The sequence below is a fragment of the Triturus cristatus genome, chromosome 3_2 (assembly GCF_964204655.1).
Source record: "Triturus cristatus chromosome 3_2, aTriCri1.1, whole genome shotgun sequence".
Taxonomy (NCBI): Eukaryota; Metazoa; Chordata; class Amphibia; order Caudata; family Salamandridae; genus Triturus; species Triturus cristatus.
Genome location: NC_140584.1, coordinates 929,190,835 through 929,214,250, shown reverse-complemented (window position 1 = coordinate 929,214,250; position 23,416 = coordinate 929,190,835). Strand labels below are relative to the sequence as shown.

Here is a 23,416-nt window from a genome sequence, read left to right as displayed (position 1 = left end):
GTGGAGGATTATCACGAGCCGTTTGCGCCTGCAGTCCCCTGCCCTAAGACCCAGAAAACACCACAGAAATTGAGGCACAGGTGAAAAAGCAGTGATTGACAACGAAGGAAACCCACCGTACTGACCCCAGAAAAGAAAGACAAAGAAGGGTAAGAGAAGAAAAAGGAGGCCATAGAAACAAAGTAAAAAACTAAAAAAAACCCTCCCCCAACCCCCCACCCTGCACCTCTGCAGATGACTACGGCCCCCCCCCCCAGCAGTGTGCCTGTCGCCCCAGAACCAGACCCGAAATATAGAAGAAACAGGGAAAAAGGAGAAAGAAAGGAAACCCCACCTGACGGGGAAAGGGAGAGAGTATTAATAAACTGGAGGAGGGCCTTCAAACATGCCCCCGGCTTCTCCCTCCCGCACAATATATTCCTCCCCAAGCAAACAGTAAACAACAAAGAATCGACCATGTCAAAGAGAAATGGGGAGCATTATTCACCTACTACACTATTAGTTATGCCGTGAGAGCACGCAACCCCCGAGCCCGCCCGCCTATTAAATGACAACCTCTTAAGGATCAGCCTTATCCTTGGCCACTCTTTGCGAATCCACCAATGCATACCCATCGACCCATTGTCATGTCCTATGTTACGAGGAAGAGGAACGTCCAAAAAAGACCAGGAAGCGACACACACATGTAGGGTGGACGTCTCTGAATACCGACACAGTCATCATCATGGAGGATCATCTTTCCCAGTACTGCCCCAGGACATGCGCCGCACACAAGGTCCAGGAAGGAGGAATCAGCCAGAGCAGGCGACCGTTGCGTGAATATTGCCTGGGTCGCCGGAGGCCGCGCGTGGGACAAAGTCACCACCTTCTGCTCAAATCTAAAACCTCCGGAACAGACCAAACCCACGGCCAGCCGACCACACGCTGCCACATTCTCCGAAGTTTCCAGCTTTCCCCTATTCACAGAGGCGGCCACGACACTTTCCTCCTGTGTGAAGTGAAACAAATCCTTGTGTATTTGGGGACAGGCAGATCGCAACTGTTCCAACGCTGGCGCAATACCATCAAGCTTTCTCCCCAATACCCGGGCGCCGTGAACCAGGGTGGAATTAAGGGCACCGAGAGCTTCGAGAAGGTCACCGTACCCCAGCACAGCCCCCTGCGCCCGCTCCGCTACGCTCCTCTTAGGCACACACTCCCGATCTTGCTGAGACCCAGCGCACAGGATGATAGACTCCATCCTATCAAGATGGCCGCAGGGTAGTTCCACCCCAGATTGGGACCGGGACTCAAGCACAAGCGCATCAAGTTCCATGTCACTGCAAACAGGGTTCCGGGGGCAGGCAAAATATGTATCCAGTGTGTGGTCACGGGCAACAGTCATCCTCCCCCTGGACCAGTGCCCGCGAAAACCCGGGGGCAGCCCGCGCCAATCGGGACGAGTTACAGGCCGCGTCCGAGCAGTTCACTGGCGAGGGCTCAGGCAATCACCGAAGAATCCTGGAATTGCCACCTCGGGCATGCACTCGTTCCGCTACGCTCAGTGGTAGGAACGACCACAGCGAAATTCAGGCCAATATTCGCGCCGCTCCGATATTCCGACTCCACCCAGTCACCAATGGCCGCTGTTGAACTGTCGCCCGGCCATGTTGTCCACCCGAGGTCCCGGTTCCAGGGTTGCACAGGCCGCAAACTTCAAATGAACATTTCTCCGGCGGTACCGCCGCCAGAAACTCCAGAATCACACGATCGGTTGCCGCTCTCAACCACCAACACGGGCATGTAGCGCAGGCTAAGGATCTCATGCAGGATATCTGTGCGGGATGTGGAGGCTCACGGAGCCGGGAGCCTACGCTGCCGTCCCGGTCGCCATCTTGCTCATACAATAATCTTACTCATACAACAATCTTACCCACCCACGGAAGTTGGGACCAAAACCCAATTTGCAAAGTACCTTAAATAAGTAGGGCCATTTTATACTGTCAAACGCGATTTATGCATCTAGCGACATCACTGCCGTCTGCTGAGACTCTGGACCCTCCGTTAGGTGAAGCACTCTGTAGAGTGTTTGTAGGTGCTTCTATTAGGCATGAATCCCGATTGGTCTTGGTGTATCACCTTTGAAAGAACGGGTATCAGTCTGTTTGGCAAGCACCTTCGCCTCAACGTTAATCAAGGAGATTGGGCGGTAGGAAGCACACTGATCTGGCGGTTTCCCAGCCTTATACACTACTGCTATTGCGGCCGCACATTAGTCTGGCGGGAGTTGCCCCTTCTCCCAGGCTTCTACTAGCATATCCAGCAACAGTGGAATTATTATGTAGGCCTGACTTTTATAGATCTCTACAGGGAGTCCATTGGGACTAGCAGACTTCCCAGAGTTGAGGTCTCCCAATTCTTCCTCCGTGAGATGTACGTCTAGTGTGGCCTGCACCTTGTCGGATAGCGCGGGAATGGAGAAGTCTCTTAAGAATTCCTTACAATGGCCCTCAGTTCAAGTGCTGACCGGCATGTACAGACCCTCGAAGTGCACTGCAAAGACCTCCGCTATGTCTGTACTTGTTGTCCGTAGTACCCCTGCCTTGTCTATCACGCCCGTTACCCAGGAGCGCTCGGTCTCGTTTCTCCAGCCACGCTAGGAGCCTTGATGCTTTATTGCTCACATCGTATAGCCTGTGCTGAGTCGCAAGAGGACATGCTCTCGCTTCGCTGTCTGCAAGTGCTTGTAAGTCGCGTTGTTTCAGTGCGAGCTTATGTCTCAATTCCCTAGAGGTGCCATCTACTGCCTCCCTTTCCAGCTCGATTATCTCAAGCCAGGGCTCGAAAAATCCGAAAAACGGTACTAGTCCTGCAGGTCTAGTGCCTTGGAAAATCCCCTCGACATCACTTCAACCTGCTTGACCTCCGTCTCCGAAAACGGAGCAAAAGTGACAAGGTAACAAGATTTAAAGGCATCTTTATTGCTCATTCCCTTTGTGATCAATAAAAATGCCTTTAAATCTTGTTATCGTGTCACTTTTGCTTCGTTTTCACAGACAGAGGACAAAAGTTAGTTTCTCTTCCTACTCGCCAGAAAGGGCGAGTAGGACCTAAAAATAGCTCGTCCTCATCCATTCTCCCTCGCAAATGCGAGCGGATTTGTCGAGCCCTGCAAGCTCCAGGGATTTAACTTGGAGCGCCTCAACCTTTTCTTTCCCCCCCAATCAGAGCCTGTGCCAGCCCCCTTAACACCGTTTTATAGGCCTCCCACAGTGTTACGGGGTCATGTTCATTTTTGAAGTGCTTTAGTCTACTTTGCTCCAGAAAATCAATGTTCCTCGGTACGATCGATATAGAATATTAATGCTCTTTTAGGATCCAAACAATGGAGTCTCTCTTCCTCTTTGGAGGAATGAGGGGGAACCTTGAATGCCAGAAGGGTGATAGCCGGAGTGACTACTTTGGATAGGAATGAAGCCCAGGTCCTTAGATACAACATGTCAGAAAAGAAGGTCGTATAAGGTGGACACAGAGCATGACATTTGCTCACATGTCTAGCCGATGTTAAGGTAATGAGAAAGATATTCTTTAAAGTCAAATCTCAAGGGACAACTATACAGCAGCTAAAAAGGATTTCACATAAAAAGTGAGGGCCGAATTAAAGTCCCACTGTGACATCAAGAAGGGTTTTTGTGGAAGCAAATGTTGCAAACCTTTCAAAAACCTCATCACAACAGTTGATTTGAATAACAATGGCAGATCCAGCAACAGCACGAAGGCAGAAAGGGATGTCAAGTGGCCCTTAACCGTGCCTGTAAAGAGTCCATTTGTTGGGTGCTGCACCAAAACAGAAAATTCTCAGAACGGCAAGTGTACACATTTTATGGAGGGATGCCCTGCTGACAAGATGAGTACAACCGTAGGATGCAGGTCGTAGGAGGTCAACTGTAGTCGCTTAATCTATAAGCAAGAAGATTTAAAGTGTGAAAAGCTTGTTCAACACCCTGCCCTGATGCTGTAAACGATCATCCCGAAATAGCAGCTTGATTGGAGGACAGATGCCCATATAGAGGTCCCAGATACCACACTGTCCTGGCCTAATCTGGTGACACTAGAACGACTTTGGCCAGAACGTTCCTGACCTTCAGACCTCAAGGCAGGAGAGGCAGTAGCAGGAAGGCAGGAAGAGTCTCTGAGCAAGAGCTGCGTTGGAAACACTAGTAAGCAGAAGAGCTGATATTGTGCATTCTCGGCGGTGGCAAAATGATCTAGCCAGGGTTTTCCCCATTGCTGGAAGATGACTGTCACCTTTGGGTGCAACTGCCATTCATGATCCACTGGGCGCAGCTGAGTTAGTCAACCCTGGTGTTTAAAGATCATGCAGGTGGTTCACAACAGAAAGCCCTTGGCGGTCCATCAACTTCCAGAGGTGCAAGGCTTTCTGATACAGGGCCCTGGACCCTACCCCGCCCTTCTTGATACATTACCATATGGCAGTGGTGTTGTCAGTGAGCACTTGCACCAGCCTTTCTTTGATGGAGGACAGGAAGGCCTTCAACGCCAAGTCAGTTACCCTCAACTCAAAGTTGATGTGCAGTTGAGTCTCCGCTGGAGACCAGAGGCCTCTGATCTTAACACTCCGAGATGGCCTCTCGAACCTGATGGAACTGTGACTACCACCAGCTCGGCCTGCGGTAAGGAGAGTATCCTGCCACTGACTCAATCATGGTCCAGCAGACCATCACTGCAAAATCTTTTTCAGTCTCCTCTGAAATCCGGATACAACTCGACGGAATTCCACGTTGCACCCACTGAGAATTTAGGTCTCCCTGCAAAGACCGCGTGTGCCATCTGGCATGTGACACCAGCAAAATGCAGGAGGCCAACATCCTAGCAGCCTCAGTCATCTGCACTGAGATCCAGGACAGATGCAGAAACATCTGGATCATAGCCCGAATGCCCTTGAAGAAAAAAAGTTACTTACCTTCTGTAGCGATATCTGTAGGAGACAGATTTGTTATAGATTCCTTACCTTAGAATTATCCCCAGATGTCAAACTGGACCTGGAGAATGTTTTCATCAGCAGTACCCCAGCGCAACGAAAGATCTTGTCGGTCGATTCCGCGTTAGTCATTGGCATAGTGGTCGCCGGAATGACGCTGTGGTATCTAATTAGACGCTGACGTCAGTTCTTTTACACGACATTCTACACCAGAAGCGCAGAGCCATGCAAGACACTGACCACTGGTGTACAAAACTAGGGCCCTGAAAGGGATTCCCTTTCCCTAGAAGTCAGTTCGTAGAGCGGAGAGGATGGGATGGGTGGGCGGTAAGGAATCTATAACTAATCTAGGTCTCCTAACGATATATCTGTATCAAAGGTAAGTAACTTGTTCATCTGAAAGAGAAAATTAGTTATAGATTCCTTACCTTAGAATAGATACCCCAGCAATACCAACCCCAAAGTGGGTCTGTAAACTAAGTTCACACCATAAAATCCTGGAGAACAGAAGGCCAAAGAAGCTGTCTCTCCTGACCTGGCTGTCCAGGCAGTAGTGTTTTGTGAACGTGTGCAGAGAAGCCCACGTAGCTGCCTGACAGTTGTCACTGAGGGGGACTCCACGTCCCAAAGCAGGGGTAGCTGCCGTCCCTCTGGTGGAATAGGCCAGAAGCGCCACTGGAGGCTCCTTCTTTGCTAAAGAATAGCATGCTTTTATGCACAAAACGACCCACCTGGAGATGGTACGTTTATGCACGGCCTGACCTTTTTTGGTGCCGACATAGCCAACAAAGAGCTGGTCATCCACCCGAGACTGCTTTGTGTGATTCAAATAAAATAAAAGCGCACGTTTTGGATCCAGATGGTGGAGTCTTTCTTCCTCCTTAGAAGGATGCAGAGGTGGAAAAAAGGTGGGCAAAGTGATGCTTTGACCAATATGGAAAGAAGTAACCACCTTGGGACGAAAAGAGGTTTGAGTTCGAAAGACAACCTTATCTGGATGAACAGCCAGAAAAGGAGGTTTTGAAGAAGGGGCCTGGCAACCAGAAAGGCAGTCTTTAAAGTCAGAAGTCTGAGAGGACAGTTATCTAGCGGCTCAAAAGGAGCGCACATAAGAAGTTAGAACCAAGTTCAAATGCCACTGTGGCATTAAGAAGAGAACAGGAGCAAAAAGATGAGTAATGCCCTTAAGGAAGCGATTTACAACAGGGGACATGAAAAGAGAAGGCTGATCAGGAAGCCTAAGAAAGGCTTAAATGGCTGAGAGGTAGCCCTTCCGGGTGCCCAGAGCAGAGCCCTACCGGGCCTAAAAAAGGAGGAACAAGAAAACCTCAGAACGAGGGGCAGAAAGGGGATCTACAGCCTTTGCTGTCCACCATGCCACAAATTTGTTCAATCTGCAGGCGTATACCGTCTTAGTGGAGGGATGCCTGGCTGCCAAGATAACATCACAGACTTCGGGAGGAAGGTTGAAGGCTGTCAACTGTCCCCGCTCAATCTCTATGCAAGGAGGTGAGGACTGGACAGGTTCGGGTAGAGGACTGTCCTGTTGCTGCAACAGAAGATCCTTCCGAAGAGGGAGTCTGACCGGCGGATCGATGGCCAAGTGTAACAGCTCGGGATATCAGACTCTTCGTGCCCAATCCAGAGCCAAAAGAATGACTTAGGCCCGGTCAAGCTTGATCTTCTTCAGCACTCTGGGCAGAAGTGGTATAGGCGGAAAGGGGTATAGAAGACCACAACCTAACTCGCAACAAAAAACGTCGCATAGCGAGTGCTGCCTTGGAAATTCCAATGCTCAGAATTGCTGCCATTGTGCGTTCTATTCGGTGGCGAGTAGATCTAACCAAGGCTCTCCCCACTGCTGAAAGAAACCTTGCACCACCTCTGAGTGAAGACGCCATTCGTGATCCATCATGCACCTGCGGCTGAGTTTGTCCACCATGGTGTTCAGAGAACCTGCCAGGTGTTGAACCACCAGGGATACTCCCTGATGATCCAGCCACGTCCAAAGACGGAGAGCCTCTTGACATAGGGTCCACATCCCCACCCCACCCCACCCTGTTTGTTGCAGTACCACATGACAGTGGTGTTGACCGTGAACAAGTGCAAGAAGGATCACCCAGAGCTCCAGAAGGTTGATGTGGAGCCTGGACTTTGCCAGAGACCATGTGGCCACCCCACCCCAGAAGTGATGCATCCGTCACCACGGTGAACTCTGGTTGAGGAAGGGAGAGTAATCTGCCGTTGACCCAATCCCAGTTTGTTCGCCACCCCTGCAATTGTCGTGCAGTGACCTCGAAGATCTGAACGCAATCGGACAGATTCTCCTGATGCTGAGCCCACTGGAACTTCAGGTCCCACTGCAGAGCCTGCATACGCCACCGGACATGATCCACTAGCAGGATGCAGGAGGCCTAGCAGGATGCAGGAGGCCTAGCAGGATGCAGGAGGCCCAGCAGCCTCAGGGCCATTCTGACCAAAACCCGGGATAGAGGCTGAAAGAAATCATAGCCCGAATATCCCGGACTCGCTGCTCGGGAGGATAAGCCGGAAACTACTTTGTGTCCAGAACCGTTCCGATGAAAAGGAGCTTCCAAGAGGGGATCAGGTGTGACTTCGGCACGTTTATAGTGAACCCCAATGAGTGCAGGAGGTCTGCCGTAGTCTGGAGGTGGGAGACTACTGCTGTGGGGCGAGCCCACCTTCAGCAGCCAGTTGTCGAGATAGGGGAAAGTGATTGCGCCCACCGCAATCACTTTTGTGAACACCTGAGGGGCGCTGGTAAGGCCAAAGGAGAGCACGGTAAACTGAAAGTGCTTGTGGCCTACCATGAACCGCAGGTAACACCAGTGGGCCGACAGGACCGGGATGTGAAAATAAGCGCCCTGCAAGTCCAACGCTACCATCCAGTCTCCAGGGTCGAGGGTAGACAGGACCTGAGCTTGTGTCAACATTTTGAACTCCTTCCTGAGAAAGTGGTTGACGCTCCTGAGATCCAAGATAGGACGCAGGCATTTGCCCTTCTTGGGCACCAGAAAGTAGTGGGAATAACAACCATGACCTACTTCTGGGTCAGGAACTCGCACAATGGCTCCCTTGGCCAAGAAAGCCATAACTTCCTGTTGAAGAAGGGCCAGATCATCCGACAGGCGATGGTGCTGAGTAGGCATGGCTTGAGGAGTAGTCTTGAAGGAGAGGGAGTAGCCCCTGTGGATTATCCGCAAAACCCACCTGTCCGACGTGATGGTGCACTAGTGGGGGAGGTAATGGCAAATCCTGCCGCCTACTGGCGATTGGTGGCCATGAAAGGTCGGACTAGGTGGGTTTGGAGGCTGCTGCAGAGGGGACACTGGTGGACTGGCCTGCTCGCTGGCCCCCAGACCCACGACGGTGGGACCCACGTCCCGGGACGCTCAGGGGCTGGACAGCTTGCGCCGGCCTGTGGCTCTGGTTGGAACAATGCAGGGCACCCCTTCCGTGGCCACCCCTTCCGTAGCTACCGAAGGGGCGAAAAGCAGACTGCGCAGGGTGGGTGGTGGAGAGACCCAAAGGCCTGACCGTAGCCTAGAAGTCCTTGAAGTGCTCTAGCGCGTGGTCTGCTTTGTCGCCGAACAGGCGACGGCCTTCATAAGGCATGTCCAGCAAGGTAGCCTGGACATCCCCGGAAAAAACAGTCTACCTCAGCTGGGCGTAGCGTCGAAGGGCTACCGACGTTGAAATCGTCCTGCCTAGCGAGTCAGTGGTGTCCCGTCCACATCTAATGGCAAACTTAGCTGCGTCTCTCCCTTCAGTAACTGCAAGGGAGAGCACGGCGCAGGTCTCCTCCGGGCACTGTGGCAGCACCTGCGCTACCGTATCCCACACAGAGTGGGTGTAACGGCCTAACAGACATGCAGTGTTTACCGACCGCAGTCCCAAGCTGGAGAAAGAAAATATCTCCCCAAGTTGGTCCAGCTTTTTGGATTATCTATCAGGTGGTGCGATAGGGAATGCGCCTTCGGACGTAGAGGCTTGGACCAACAAGCTCTCAGGGGTGGGGTATTGGGAGAGGAAAGAGGGGTCACCCGGAGCCAGGCGGTGGCATCAGGCAATCATCCTATCCACAGGAGCCCCTGTGTTGGACCTGGACCAGGTGCACAAAAGGATGTCGGTAAGGGCTTCATTAAAAGGCAGCAGGGGCTCTGAGGAGGACGCTGCCGGTCGAAGCACTTCCGTCAAGAGATTTGTCCTGACTGCCACCGTAGGTAGGTTGAGGGCCTCTGTCGCCCTACGCAACACCACTGCGTAAGAAGCACCCTCCTCCATAGCCAAGGTAGAAGGAGACCGCATGCCAAGGTCTAGAGAGGTATGCAGACCACTGGCTTCCCTCAACTCCTCTCTCCAGTCCGGTTCATCCAACTGGTCAGCTAAAGGGTCCACAGACACCTCCCAGCCCTCCTCACCCTCTTCTGGCTGCCAATGCGGCCTATAGGGAACGCCAGGGTAGAACAGAGGTACAAAAGTACCGCTCAGCGCCAGATCCGGCGTCGGTCCGGTCCCGTGTCCAAGTCAGGGTGGAGACCAGGGTCGATGCCGGCTGGGGACACAACCGGCGTCGGTTGCGGTGCTGGTGGAGTCGGCACCGGGGGAGGTGTAAAAAAGTCGACCGGCACCGATCCGGATCCAGGCCTGGATTCAAGGGGACCGTGCCGTGATCGAAGACCCATGGCACCCAGCCGAAGGCGCGCCGGCAGAGTCGGGCTGCCCAAAGATGGTATGCATCGCTTCGTAGAAACTCTGAAGGTGGGCAGGGGTTGCTCTGGCTTCCGGAAAAGGAGGAAAGCTCGGAGTCGATCCTTCAGGCTCTGCACGCGGAGCCACAGGACGGGTCCCGTCCGCATCCCTCGTCGCGTCCGCCGACAGACATGGAGAAGTCGAAGAGGGACGATGCTTCTTCGACTACTTCTTGTGCTTCGACTTATCTGAGGAGTGTGAAGACTTCAAGGACTAGTGGTGGTGACTCCGTGACCGGTCCCTCGACCTCCCACACTAGCGGGTCCTCGAACGGCACAGAGCAGACTGCCGGGCCTCGAGAATTTTTCAGGACCACTCCCGCAAAGACTTCGTATTCAAGGTCCGGCAGTCAGCACACGACTTGGGATCATGGTCGTGCTCCAGGCACCACAGGCACACGCGGTGCGGATCCGTAACAGACATCAGCTTGTGACTTGTGTTGCAAGCCTTGAAGCCGGGCAGAGGACGAATGTACATCCCTGCACGCACCAGGAGTCGATAGACTCAAAAATGGTGTCGACAAAAGTTACAAAAAGTTAGTCAAGACTAAGAAAGAACAGACATCCGCGCGCGAGGGCAGCATCTAAGTAGATACCGCAACGTTATTCCGGCGACCACGACGCCAACGACGAACGCAGAGTAGACCGACGCCACCATTCGACGCGCAGGGGTACTGCTGACGAAAAAATTCTCCGGGTCCAGTCTGACGCCTGGGGGTAATTCTAAGGTAAGGAATCTATAATTGTCTCTTTCAGATTCTCCATTACAGGGTAAAGACAACCAGTCCCTAATCAGAACGGCTGCCTGGGGTCAGCCTGCCTTAAACAGCTAATTGTCAGGGCAGTGAGAAGAATGGTACTCCCAACCTTTGTAGATGTGCTTTTTGACCACTGCCATCATTTTCGTGGGGGCACTGCTGTGGCCAAGGGATAGCACCGCAAACTGAAAATGCTCCTGGCTCAATGTGAACTGCAGGCAATAATTGTGGGCTTGCAAGACGGAGATGGGAAAATAAGCATTCTGCAGGTCCAACACCATCATCCAGTCTCCAGGCACAAGAGCAGACAGGACCTGGGCTAGCGTGAGCATCTTGATTTTGTCCTTCCACAGGAAGGTGCTGAGAGAGGGAAGATCTAAAATAGGACAAAGGCCCCATCCTTCGGCACAAAGAAGGTTCAGCATAGAGAGGCTATATCACTTTCTATGGTGCCTTTGACCAAAGGAATCTACACTTAATGCTGTAAGATGGACAGATGGTCCTCCATCAGCCGCCCGGGGTAGAAATGAACATAAGGGAAAAGGTCCAACAGACATTTTGAAGGACTCACTTGTGTCGCAATGGCCTGCCACCCTTGAGAAAATATAAGATCATCCCTCTGAATTGGTGGCTGTGTGCTGGAAAGGAAACACTAAAGTGTTTCTATGGTTGCTGCAGATGGAGGAGGAGGGGACTGAGACACTTTGTCCCTACTGTCCTACTTGTTTTTGAGAGTCACGGATTGTGCCATGAAAGGGGTGAAAAGTCTTTTGTGCTGGAGGAGTCTGGCACTTATAAATGGAGAAACTTCTATTGTGCCCATGGAGAACATGAAATGTTTGGTAGAATTGACTTGCGACAGCAGAAAGGGCCAAGGAATATACAGTTTCTCTGCTCTACTTGAAATGTTCCAGGGCAGAGACATCTTTATCACCAAAAAGGTGAAATCCATTAAAAGACATGGCCATTAAAGAAGCCTGCACTTCCTCGGACAACTCTGTGGACATATTCCAGGTGTGGCACTGGAGGGCTACACCATTACCCATGGAATATACCAGACAATCAGTTGTGTCCAGTCCTTTAAGTATCCCAAGTTTTGCTGTCCTAGATAGCTGTGTAAAAGACAGGAAGATTTTCCAGAACAGCCAGTAAATATCGAGCCACCGTATCTCACAGGGCATGGGAATAAAGGCCAAGGAGACAATCGGCATTGACTGGTCTCAGGGAAAGGCTTGTGGAGGAGAAAATCCTCTTGCCAAACATCTTCATTGTTTGGAGTTAAGATCAGCAGGAGTGGTAGGGAAGGCATTCGGACTGTTCCTGCTTGTAGACCTCCATACCACCAGACTTTCCCGAGTTGGATGCTGTATTAGAAAGGCAGGTCCTATGGCAATGGGATATTTGGCTATTAATGGACAGCCCTGAACAAGGATTAGGCCAGGTGTCCAGAAGGGTGTCAGCAAGTGCTTTGTCAAATGGTAGCAGCGGTTAAGTGGGTGTCTGGCCAGACTGAAGAACTTCCAACAATAAGTTAGTTTTCCCAGCCATGATTCGCAATTTCATAAGTAAAACCTCAACTGCGCTTCGCATCACAACAGTGAAAAAGGCGCTTTATTCTGTAGCAGGGGGAGAAACAAGACATCCTGAAGCTCTTCATACCAGTTGTCGTCCTCATATTTGAGAATAGAACTGTTTCACACATAGTGACAAAACACAGCACCAAATGCACCACTCAAGTATTGGAACGGCATTGTGCTGGCGGGTGCTAACCAACAGTGCACACTCCTGGTGAATAAATAATTTTTTTCACCTCATTATTATATTGAGCCACTTTTAAATCCGGTGCTGTCTTAGTGGGATTCCGCTAGCCCTGTGGTTTTTACTTATGTTTCACACATAGTAGTCGCCGTACCAATGGCAAAAAGACTATGCAAAGTCTGGGCCCTACTGAGTGACATGGACAAGGCATCAGAACCAGAGGGGTACGCTGGGGAAGACTAAGGTCGAGGTCAAGGTCGAGTCAGATTAATTTCAGAGTCAGAAAGCACAGTAGGCTGTACACCCTCATCCGGGCATTGGCCTCAATGTGCCAAGGGTACATGGGGCACAGAAGACGAACCCAAAACATAGGCCCCAATTGAAATCCTGTGAATCCTTGGGTTGGGTTCCAAAGGCATGCCAGAGGGAGCCAGCAAAGTGCTGAAAATGCACAGCAGGACCCATCTAAAGGCCTCTTCTTGCTGTGACATCGTCAATGTGGCGGAAATTCAGGGCACGTTGGGAAAAGACTCTGAACAAGCTCAGATGGAGATCTCAAGGCATACTGATGCAGTGGGAATTAGCCAATTCCCTTGTGATTGTTCTTCGACTTACCTGAAGACTTCGACCACAACAATGACCTGCTGTGAGAATAACAATTCGGGTACGGGCCCTTCCTTTTGACAGGTCATTGGTGATGTAGAGTTTGGCCTTGTCCTCCTCTACAGCCTTTGTGTTCATCTGGGTGCAGTCGCCCTGGGCCTTGGAGTCATGGTCTGACCCCAGTCACCACAAACACACTTCGGAAGGTCAATTACAGACATCTGTTTTTAACAGTCCCAGCACTTTGTGGACCCTGTGCTTTTAGGGGGTGAAATTTCCCTTTCACAATGGAGAAACTTTCATCGAAGAAATTTAGTCAAGGAACAGGTTCTGGATATGCCTTTGAAGGGACGGAAAGAAAGAAACTGATAACCGTGCATGGGTGGAGCTTATATGCAGCTCTGTTCATCACTTCCAGAAAGGAACGACGTTGGAGCAAAATTGCACAACATGGCCTAGAAAAACACAGGAGAACTGTTTTGAAAGTTTTCAGATCCAGTCAGACGCCTGGGGATTAGTCACAAGGTGAGAAATCTGCAGTTGAAAGTATGCTGCAAGTATCCATAAGAAATCACATTGATACCAGAAGTAATATGTTAGAAAAATCATACTTTTAGCAATTACACAGATAGATAATTCTAGTCTACAGTAGGCACAGGAAAACAAGTGTTCAAGTTCCAACTTGCCACGGAAGTGTTAGACAATCGTAGACCTTTACCTATGTTGGCAGCTGTCGTCTGAACTCCAGCTGTTAATGAGCCCCACTAGCACCATTAAAAACATCCAGGATGCCTCAAAAACTACAAGACCACACAAATACAAGAACATGCTGTTATAATCATACCTCATTACTCCTTTGCAGCCAGCATAAAGCACACAACAAACATCACACTCACGACTTAGCCAATACATTTGGCACTGAGTCTCTACAACTTTACTTAACGTAACCAGAAAGCATCAGTGTCCATAACCACTTGAAAGTAGTACAATGATTGGATGCAATATTTTAAGTGGCTAAACTTGATTTCTTTAAAGTAATGAACCCAGATATCCTACATCTCAACACTTAACAGAACCCACTAGATGCAACTCACTTAATCAACACAGTAGAAAGTGTCACACAGATGGCAATATGTCACAATTAATACAACTCAACACATTCACAGCAAACACATCCTCTGACAAGAACCCTATGAATCAGAATGGTGACAACAATGTGTGTGTGCAGAATGTATCAGCCCAGCACCTTCTGAAACACAGGCTCTTCGTCAAATTGCATATTGTTATTTTTTCATCCAATACAATGCTAAAGGCTACTGATGTTGTTTCCAACAGTACACTCTCATTACTCTCACCACCTGCAATCAGCCCTGCAAACTTGCAGCCTGAAAAAAGTCCTGAATGATTATGGCCTCACCAAACGTGTTGTGCAAGCACCTCTCCTGAAACTCTAAACACAATGATGATAGCATGTTACGTAAAACTGATCTGAATTTGATAGTGTACCCAAGCTACAGAAACCCCCTGGAAACGGTTCTGTGGAATCCCAGAGACATACAGCAAAGCACATTCAAAGGCATACTCTTTCAGACAGTTAACAAATAGTGGAATCTCTCTTTCCATTATCAAAACATAAAACGTATATGAACAAAATGTGCAACAAATCCTGGTACAATTTAAAATGTTTAGCTTACCTTTTTTAGAAGATCCCTGGCTTCTTGTGTGAGGTAAGGAGGCAAGTTCAGTTTACACTTCAGAATCTTGTCGATGGTTTTCTTCCTGTTTTCCCCAGTAAATGGAGGCTAGAAAACACCATGATTGCAGAAGTAAGCTTTCAAATAGATAAAGTTAATTTACCGGCATATTTCGAGCTGACCATCAACAGTACATTCATCTGTATGGTTTAGAAAATCTGTTCCTCCCTACTGGACTGTTTGTTCTGACCTGCATGGTGAAAGCTGACCTGCAGATTATCGCGCCCTTTGTCAGAAAAGTATAACTTCAATGTTGCTCAGCAGTCTGTGCTTTGCTCATGGTGAGCAAGGTATCTGTGACTGAAATGGCAGCTAGCCATTGATTGCCCTTCTTATTTATGGCATAATAGGCTATTTTGTTTCTCCATTTATGATGGTCGTCTGGCAATGGAACTCTACCTCAGCGTGAATAGAGTGCTCCTAGTGCCTACACTCTCCATTGCAATGTCTCCCTTATTGGTATGGGTCCCTTCATGTTTATCCTATAGGATCTCTCAGTCCCAGCACAAAGGCCCTTACTAGGCATCTTTGCTCTGCTGGGAAAAGCATGATATTCTCAGTCTGTTGGCCATTTCATGATGTCCCTCATTACTTCCCTCTGACTTGGCATAGACTGGCATTCATGGCCGCTTCCCATACTTCGCCATCCTCTCACTCTCTCTATACATGTCTTTTTCAGGTGGTCATTCAGCATTGCTCAAGTTCAAGTGTTGGGGACATGTCAGGATCATACTGAAAGTCTATGGAAGCCAGGTGGGGTTGTGTTTACAGCAGTCATGAGGTGGTAGGGGACATGCGGGAAAGAGGAAAGACGTGGGTGAGTCCAGAGTCTCATAGGGCCAGCTACATCACAAGAAAACAGTTAAGCACTAGTGGCAGGTTTCAGATGGCAATCTAGGAGCCGACAAGGGCTACTGAAGGATTTTTTGGGAAGGTTAGTTGAAAGCTGGATCAAAGGTGTAGCTGATAAAGGTGTGTAGGGCAAGGAGGAGGGTCTTTCTGTGAATGTTGACAGTTTATGAGGTCTGGGCTGGGAGTCTGCAGGTTTCTGATGATTAAATGTGGATCCACCCAGGCTGTAAGACAATGGAAGAAGACAGGGTGTTATAACAGGAGGACCAGGAGACAGTTTCCACAGGCTGAGCAACTGGGGTAGGTGAGCACTTAGGAGACATGAGCAGGCTGGAGGTCCACGGGGACAATTTACCTTTAGAGTCAGGTCTTGGAAATGCTGGGGCTGACTGTTAAGGCCTGGGTGGCTCGTTACACAGGAAGTTTGAACTGGTGTTAAATGGGGTTGCATGAGGCCATGGGAGAGGACGAAGCAGCTGGGTTGTTTCGGGGGTAGGTGGGAATCGATCAGCACACATGCCTTGAACTGAATATGTCACTTACCCTGTGAGCATCTGTTTTTGGCATGTAGGGCTGTAGATTAACATGCTTTGCATACTCCTGCCATCTAGTGTTGGGATTGGATATTGACAAGTTGTTTTTCTTTGAAGAAGTCTTGTCCAGTCAAGCGGTAAAGTGACCCCTCCTTTCGGTGATAATGCGCATGGGCATCGACTCCACTGGATTGTTTTCCCGCAAGTGGGTGAGAATGGAGTAACTAAGTGTAGTATAAAGATGGAACTGCATATGTAATGTGAATAATTAGAACTGCAATAACCATAGGTGTCTGGGGAGGAGGAAAGGCGCATGTGAATCTACAACTCTACATGCCAAGAACAGATGCTTACAGGGTAAGTAACAATCTGTTCGAGGCATGTGTGCTGTAGATACACATGCTTTGCATAGACTGTATAGAAGTATTCTCCCAAAGCGGGGGCTAACCAGTGGGTGTTGCAGTGGTTTGAAAGAACAAGTTACTTACCTTCGGTAACGATGTATCTGTAAGAAACATTAGTTAGTTAGATTCCTCACCTTAGAATATCCCCAGGCGTCAGACTGGATCCGGAAGATTTTTCGTCAGCAATACCCCTTGCGCGTCGCTAGGCGTCGTCTGCGGCTCCGCGTCCGTCGTCGGCGTCGTGCGCCGGGATGACGTCGGAGTACTTAGACGCCGCCCTCGCGCGCTGACGTCAGTTCTTGTACATAGCCTTCCGCGCCAGGAACGCAGAGCCATGCAAAGACCGACACTGGTGCCAAAAATAAAATCTAGGGCCCTGAAAGGGATAGCCTTAACCCTAGATGTCAGTTCGCAGAACGGGGAGGATGGGAGGGGTGAGGAATCTAACTAACTAATGTTTCTTACAGATACATCGTTACCGAAGGTAAGTAACTTGTTCATCTGAAAGAAACACGTTAGTTAGATTCCTCACCTTAGAATAGATACCCAAGCAATACCATCCCCGGTGGTGGGTCTGCGAACCAAGATCACACCAGAAAGTCCTGGAGGACAGAACGGCCAAAGAAGCCATCCCTCCGGACTTGGCTGTCAAGGCAATAATGCCTGGCAAACGTGTGTAGCGAAGCCCACGTCGCCGCCTGACAGATGTCCTGCAAAGGGACTCCCCGTCCCAAGGCAGTAGTAGCCGCCGTGGCCCGAGTAGAATGGGCGCGCAGCCCAACAGGAGGGTCCTTTTTAGCCAAGGAATAGCAGATTTTTATACACAAAACGACCCACCGAGAGATGGTTCGTTTGTGCACAGCTTTCCCCTTCTTAGCGCCCACGTACCCAACAAAAAGCTGGTCGTCCAACCGGAACTGTTGTGTGCGGTCCAGATAAAAGGAGAGCGCACGTTTTGGGTCCAGACGGTGGAGCCTCTCTTCCTCTTTGGAAGGATGCGGAGGCGGAAAGAAGGTGGGCAAGGTGACAGACTGCCCAAGGTGAAATGGAGTCACCACTTTAGGAAGAAAGGAGGGACGAGGCCGAAGGACAACCTTGTCCGGATGAACAGACAGAAAAGGAGGCTTTGAAGATAAAGCCTGGAGCTCACTCACCCGTCTAGCCGAGGTGATGGCTACCAGAAAAGCAGTCTTTAGAGTTAGAAGACGAAGAGGACAATTGTGAAGCAGCTCGAAGGGAGCGCACATCAGGAATGTCAAAACCAGATTCAAGTCCCACTGAGGCATCACAAAAGGGACAGGAGGGAACGTGTGTGTAATGCCTTTGAGAAAGCGTGTAACCACAGGGGACTTGAAAAGAGAAGGCTGATCAGGAAGCCGCAAGAAGGCGGAGATGGCAGCAAGATAACCTTTCAGGGTGCCCAGGGCAGAGCCCTGCCGGGCCAGAGATAGAAGGAAGAGGAGAACCTCAGAAAGAGGGGCGGAAAGGGGATCCACAGCCTTTGCTGTGCACCATGCCACAAATTTGTTCCACCGGCAGGCGTATACCGACTTTGTGGAGGGACGCCTGGCTGCCAGAATGATATCACAGACTTCAGGAGGCAAGTCAAATGGCATCAACTGCCGCCGCTCAATCTCCACGCATGGAGGTGGAGGCTGGACAGGTTCGGGTGGAGGACCGTCCCCTGCTGCTGCGACAGAAGATCCTCCCGAAGGGGCAGACGTATCGGGGGATCGGTCAACATACTGAGTAGCTCGGGATACCAGTACCTTCGTGCCCAATCCGGAGCCACCAAGATGACTTGGGCCCGGTCGTGCCTGATCTTCTTCAGCACTCTGGGCAGAAGTGGTATAGGCGGAAAGGCGTACAACAGACCGCAACTCCACTCGTGACGAAAAGCGTCGCCGAGCGAGTGCCGCCTTGGAAATTCCAACGCGCAGAACTGCTGACATTGCGCGTTCTCTTCGGTGGCGAATAGATCTAACCAAGGCTCTCCCCACTGCTGAAAGAGGCCTTGCGCCACTTCGGAGTTCAGACGCCATTCGTGATCCATCATGCACCGGCGGCTGAGTTCGTCTGCTCTGGCGTTCAGAGAGCCCGCCAGATGTTGAACCACCAGGGTGACGCCCTGGTGTTCCAGCCATGTCCAGAGGCGCAGAGCCTCCTGACAAAGGGTCCACGACCCCACCCCGCCCTGTTTGTTGCAGTACCACATGGCGGTGGTGTTGTCCGTGAACACCTGCACGACACTTCCCCTGACAGAGGGAAGGAAGGCTTTCAGTGCAAGCCGGATCGCTCTCAACTCCAACAGGTTGATGTGGAGACGAGACTCCGCCGGAGACCAGAGGCCTCTGATCTCCGCCTCTCCCATATGGCCACCCCATCCCAGGAGGGACGCATCCGTCACTACGACATGCTCTGGTTGGGGAAGGGAGAGGCTCTTGCCCTTGACCCACTCGCGGTCCATGAGCCACCACTGCAACTGTTGTGCAGTGCCCTCCGAGATCAAGACATGGTCGGACAGGTTGCCGTGATGCTGGGCCCACTGAAACTTCAGGTCCCACTGCAGAGCCCGCATGCGCCGCCTGGCGTGATGCACTAGTAGGATGCAGGAGGCCATCAGCCCCAGAAGCCGCAACACTAGCCTGACCGAAACCCGGGATAGAGGCCGAAAGATGGGAATCAGGGCCCGCATATCCCGGACCCGCTGTTCCGGTGGATGGACCCGGAACCGCGCCGAATCGAGAACCGCTCCGATGAAGAGGAGCTCCTGAGAGGGACTCAGGTGTGACTTCGGCACGTTGATGGAAAACCCCAGCAAATGCAGGAGATCCGCCGTAGTCTGGAGGTGGGAGACGACTGCCTGGGGCGAGCCCGCCTTCAACAACCAGTCGTCGAGATAGGGGAAGACTGGAACCCCTGATCTGCGCAGATGAGCTGCGACCACCGCCATCACTTTCGTGAACACCCGAGGGGCACTGGTGAGGCCGAAGGGGAGCACGGTAAACTGAAAGTGCTCTTGGCCCACCGTGAACCGCAGGTAACGCCGGTGGGCCGGCAGGACGGGGATGTGTAAATAAGCGTCCTGCAAGTCCAACGCTACCATCCAGTCTCCAGGGTCTAGGGCAGCTAAAACCTGAGCCAACGTTAGCATCTTGAACCTTTCCTTCCGGAGGAAGGCATTGACGTTCCGGAGGTCCAAGATAGGGCGTAGGCCCCCCTTGCCCTTCTTGGGAACCAGAAAGTAGTGGGAATAACAACCACGACCTACTTCTGGACTCGGAACGCGCTCGACGGCCCCCTTGGCCAAGAGAGCCGAAACTTCCTCGCGGAGAAGATCCAAATGATCCCCCGAGATACGGTGGTGCTGCGGTGGCATGGCTGGAGGGGTCGTCTCGAAGGGGAGTAGCCCCTTCGGACGATTTGCAGCACCCACCTGTCCGATGTTATGGACCGCCAGTGGGGCAGGTGATGGCGAACTCTGCCGCCCACTGGCGTGGTATGGGCCTGAAAGCTCGGACTAGGAAGGCTTTGAGGCGGATGCTGCCGGGGTGGATGTGGGCTGACCACGTCGGCCTCCATTTCCGCCACGGCGGAAGCCACGTCCGCGACCGCGCGCAGGTTGGTTCTGCGGCTGGTGGCTTTGCGGACGTGAGGGGGCGCCCCTTCCTTGGCCACGAAAGGGGCGAAAAGCGGAGGTGTGCGCCCGCGGAGCCGCGAGGCCCAAGGACTTGGCCGTAGCCCGGGAGTCCTTAAAGCGGTTCAGCGCACTGTCCGCCTTCTCACCAAACAGGCGAGTGCCATCAAAGGGCATGTCCATGAGGGTTGTCTGGACATCCCCGGAAAATGACGTGGACCGCATCCAGGCGTGGCGGCGGAGCGCCACCGTGGTGGAAATCGCCCGACCCAGCGAGTCCGTGGTGTCAAGCCCACATCGTATGGCGTGCCGTGCTGCATCCCTCCCATCGGCCAAAGCCTGGGTAAGACGCGTCCGGACCTCCTCCGGACACAGGGGCAGCACGTCCTCCACCGTATCCCACAGGGAATGGGAATAACGGTCCAAGAGACAGGCGGTATTTAAGGACCGCAGGCCCAAACTAAGGGACGAAAACAGTTTCTTGCCGAACTGCTCGAGTCTCTTGGAATCCCGATCCGGCGGAGCGGTCGGGAAGGAGGATTGGGAAGTAGAGGCCTGGATAACCAGACTCTCGGGGGTGGGGTGTTGGGACAGGAAACTGGGGTCGCCCGGAGCAGGGCGGTGGCGCCTGGCAACGTTCCTGTCCGCAGGAGGAACTGTGGAGGGCTTGGACCAGGTGCCCTGCAGAACGTCAGTGAGGGCCTCGTTGAACGGCAGCAGAGGCTCAGTGGAGCTTGCTGAGGTTTGAAGCACCTCAGTGAGGATGTTAGTCCTCACAGCCACGGCAGGCAACTCGAGCCCAAGGGCCTCAGCCGCCTTGCGCAGCACCACAGAAAATGCTGCACCCTCCTCCGAAGCCACGGTCGGAGGAGAAGTGAATCCAGTGTCTGGCGAGGTGTCCAGCCCACTGGCCTCCCCCAGTTCATCTGCCCAGTCCTGAGAAAGCTGTGACTGAACAGCCAGAGGGTCCTCGAACCCCTCCCAGTCGCCCCCTTCTTCCGATTCCTGATAAACAGGAGGAATGATCGGAACCGGACTGTAGAGATGGTAGGACTCAAGCGGCGTCGGATGCGGCGTCGGCGGACGCCGTGCCGGCGTCGGGTCCGGATGAGGGCTAAACCGGGGTGTCGGCGTCACAGGTGTCGGCGTCGCCGGTGACGGCGTCGGTGGTTCAGGCGTCGGCGCCGGTGGAGGAGTGACTAGGTCAACCGGCGTCGACTGGGGCCCAGGCAAGGGCCCCGCGGGGACCTGCGGCGTCGAGACCGGAGTCGTCGACGGCGCCGGGGCCGGAGCCGCCGGCACGCGAGGTCGCCCAGTCGAGTCCGCGGGGCCCGAAGGCGCGCCAGCGGGCGTCGACGGCGGGGCCAGGCTCCTCATGGCCGAGAGGAAGGCACTGATCTCCGCCGGCGCCGCGTCAGCCCCAGGGACCGGAAGGTATGGGGGCGGACGCGGCACCTGCGGCTCCGCCGGAGCCGCGGGGGTGGAACCACCCTGACACTCGGCCGAGTCGCGCGACCGGCGAGGGGAGTCCGAAGAGCGATGTCGCCTCTTGGACTTCTTGGAGCGTTTGGACTTACCCAACGACTTGGAGCCGGACGAGCGATGGCGTCGGCTAGGGCTCCGCGAGCGATCCTTGGACCTCCTCCTGGACCGGGATCGCGCACGACGCGGAGCCGAGTGGCGAAGCTCGAGAAGCTTGCGGGACCGCTCCCGCCTAGCCTTCGAAGTCAGGGCCTGACAGTCGTTGCACGACTCCGCGTCGTGGTCGGGGCCTAAGCAGTAGAGGCACCGGCGGTGGTGATCGGTCACCGACATCAGTCGATGACAATCCTCACAAGCCTTGAACCCAGGCATCCTACCGGCACCAGATGTCGACAGACAAGGATCAAAAATGATCAAAAAAGATTTAGTCAAAAAAGACTAAAAGGGGTAGCTCTCCCGGATCTGCGCTTACTGGCGCGGAAAAAAGAAGAACTGACGTCAGCGCGCGAGGGCGGCGTCTAAGTACTCCGACGACGTCATCCCGGCGCACGACGCCGACGACGGACGCGGAGCCGCAGACGACGCCTAGCGACGCGCAAGGGGTATTGCTGACGAAAAATCTTCCGGATCCAGTCTGACGCCTGGGGATATTCTAAGGTGAGGAATCTAACTAACGTGTTTCTTTCAGATAAGTGTTTTAGCACTAGTTGTCTTACATTAGCTTGTTGACCTGCTAACATCCACACAATGTTTGGTAAATGTGTGTGGTGTAGACCATGGAGCTGCTTCACATATGTCAGCTATGGGAATGTTACCTAAAAGGGTGTAGATGCTCCTATTTTGTGAGTAGAATGTGCTCTAGAAGGTATAGGTTAAGTTCTTTCAGCTGTAACATAACAAGTTTGAATACATTTAACAATCCATCTAGAAATACCCGATTTAGAGATAGGATTCCCTTTATGAGGTGAAGCAAAGGCAATAAAAAGTTGTTATATAGTATATTAGTACGGTTTTGACTAAGTGTATGTAGAGCTCTTTCTGCTTCTGAATGAGGTTGAGGGAAGTACACAGGTAACTCAACTGATTGGTTAATATGAATAGCAGAGACTACTTTTGGAAGGAATTTTAGGGTTTGTACAAAGAACCACTATCTTTATGAAGATGGAAGAAGGGTTCTTCTAAGGTTGATCAAAAAGCCAAGGTGCACCACATGTGTACATTGATAATCAATTAAAACAATATATATAGTCTCATTCCAATTATAAGACGAGGGGGTATTCCTTAGTTTCGTTTCTTTATTCCAAATTCATAAAACATTTACAGTGCGGCACAGCCGACGCGTTTCGTCCTAAGACAGGACTTCTTCAGGGCTGTTAAAAATACATAGACATACAATTACACATATGTATATACATAGACATACAATTACACATATGTATATACAACACCGAACAGTATCACATTCTAAAAATTGTTATAACAATACATACAAAAAAGAAGCCTACACAAAGACAGATTTTTTCACATTGATTTTGATTTATGAAGTATATAAAGTTGAAAATACATTAGATGTCATACAGTCCATGTATACATGAAGGGCCATAATGAGGAAATGGACTGTTCAAATTAATAAAGAGTGTTCTCTCATTACAATACTTCAAGTGCATATACCATTTTTCAAGAGGGCAGGACATGATAGAAATGAGTGGTGAGATAGAAGGTTCCTAATATCCTAGTAAGAATTAGACACTATGTATTTGGTGGTTAGATATGGGATGCTGGGAATTCAAAGAGTATTCCACATTGTGTCAGGTAGAGCAATATGGCAACGATAGATACAAGCTCCACCTACCGATTTGTGAGAGAGATCTATTTAAAGTTC

General features: G+C 51.5%; 1 protein-coding gene across 1 annotated transcript in view; it reads right to left on the bottom strand.

Annotated features, from left to right (window-relative positions):
- The window catches only part of RPS6KB1 (ribosomal protein S6 kinase B1), a 526,632-nt gene that overhangs the window by 198,958 nt on the left and 304,258 nt on the right, over window positions 1-23,416 (bottom strand). Inside the window, exon 10 of the mRNA XM_085649414.1 lies at window positions 14,567-14,674. Coding sequence (XP_085505540.1) covers window positions 14,567-14,674 — 108 coding nt within the window. The remainder of the gene's footprint in view (window positions 1-14,566; window positions 14,675-23,416) is intronic.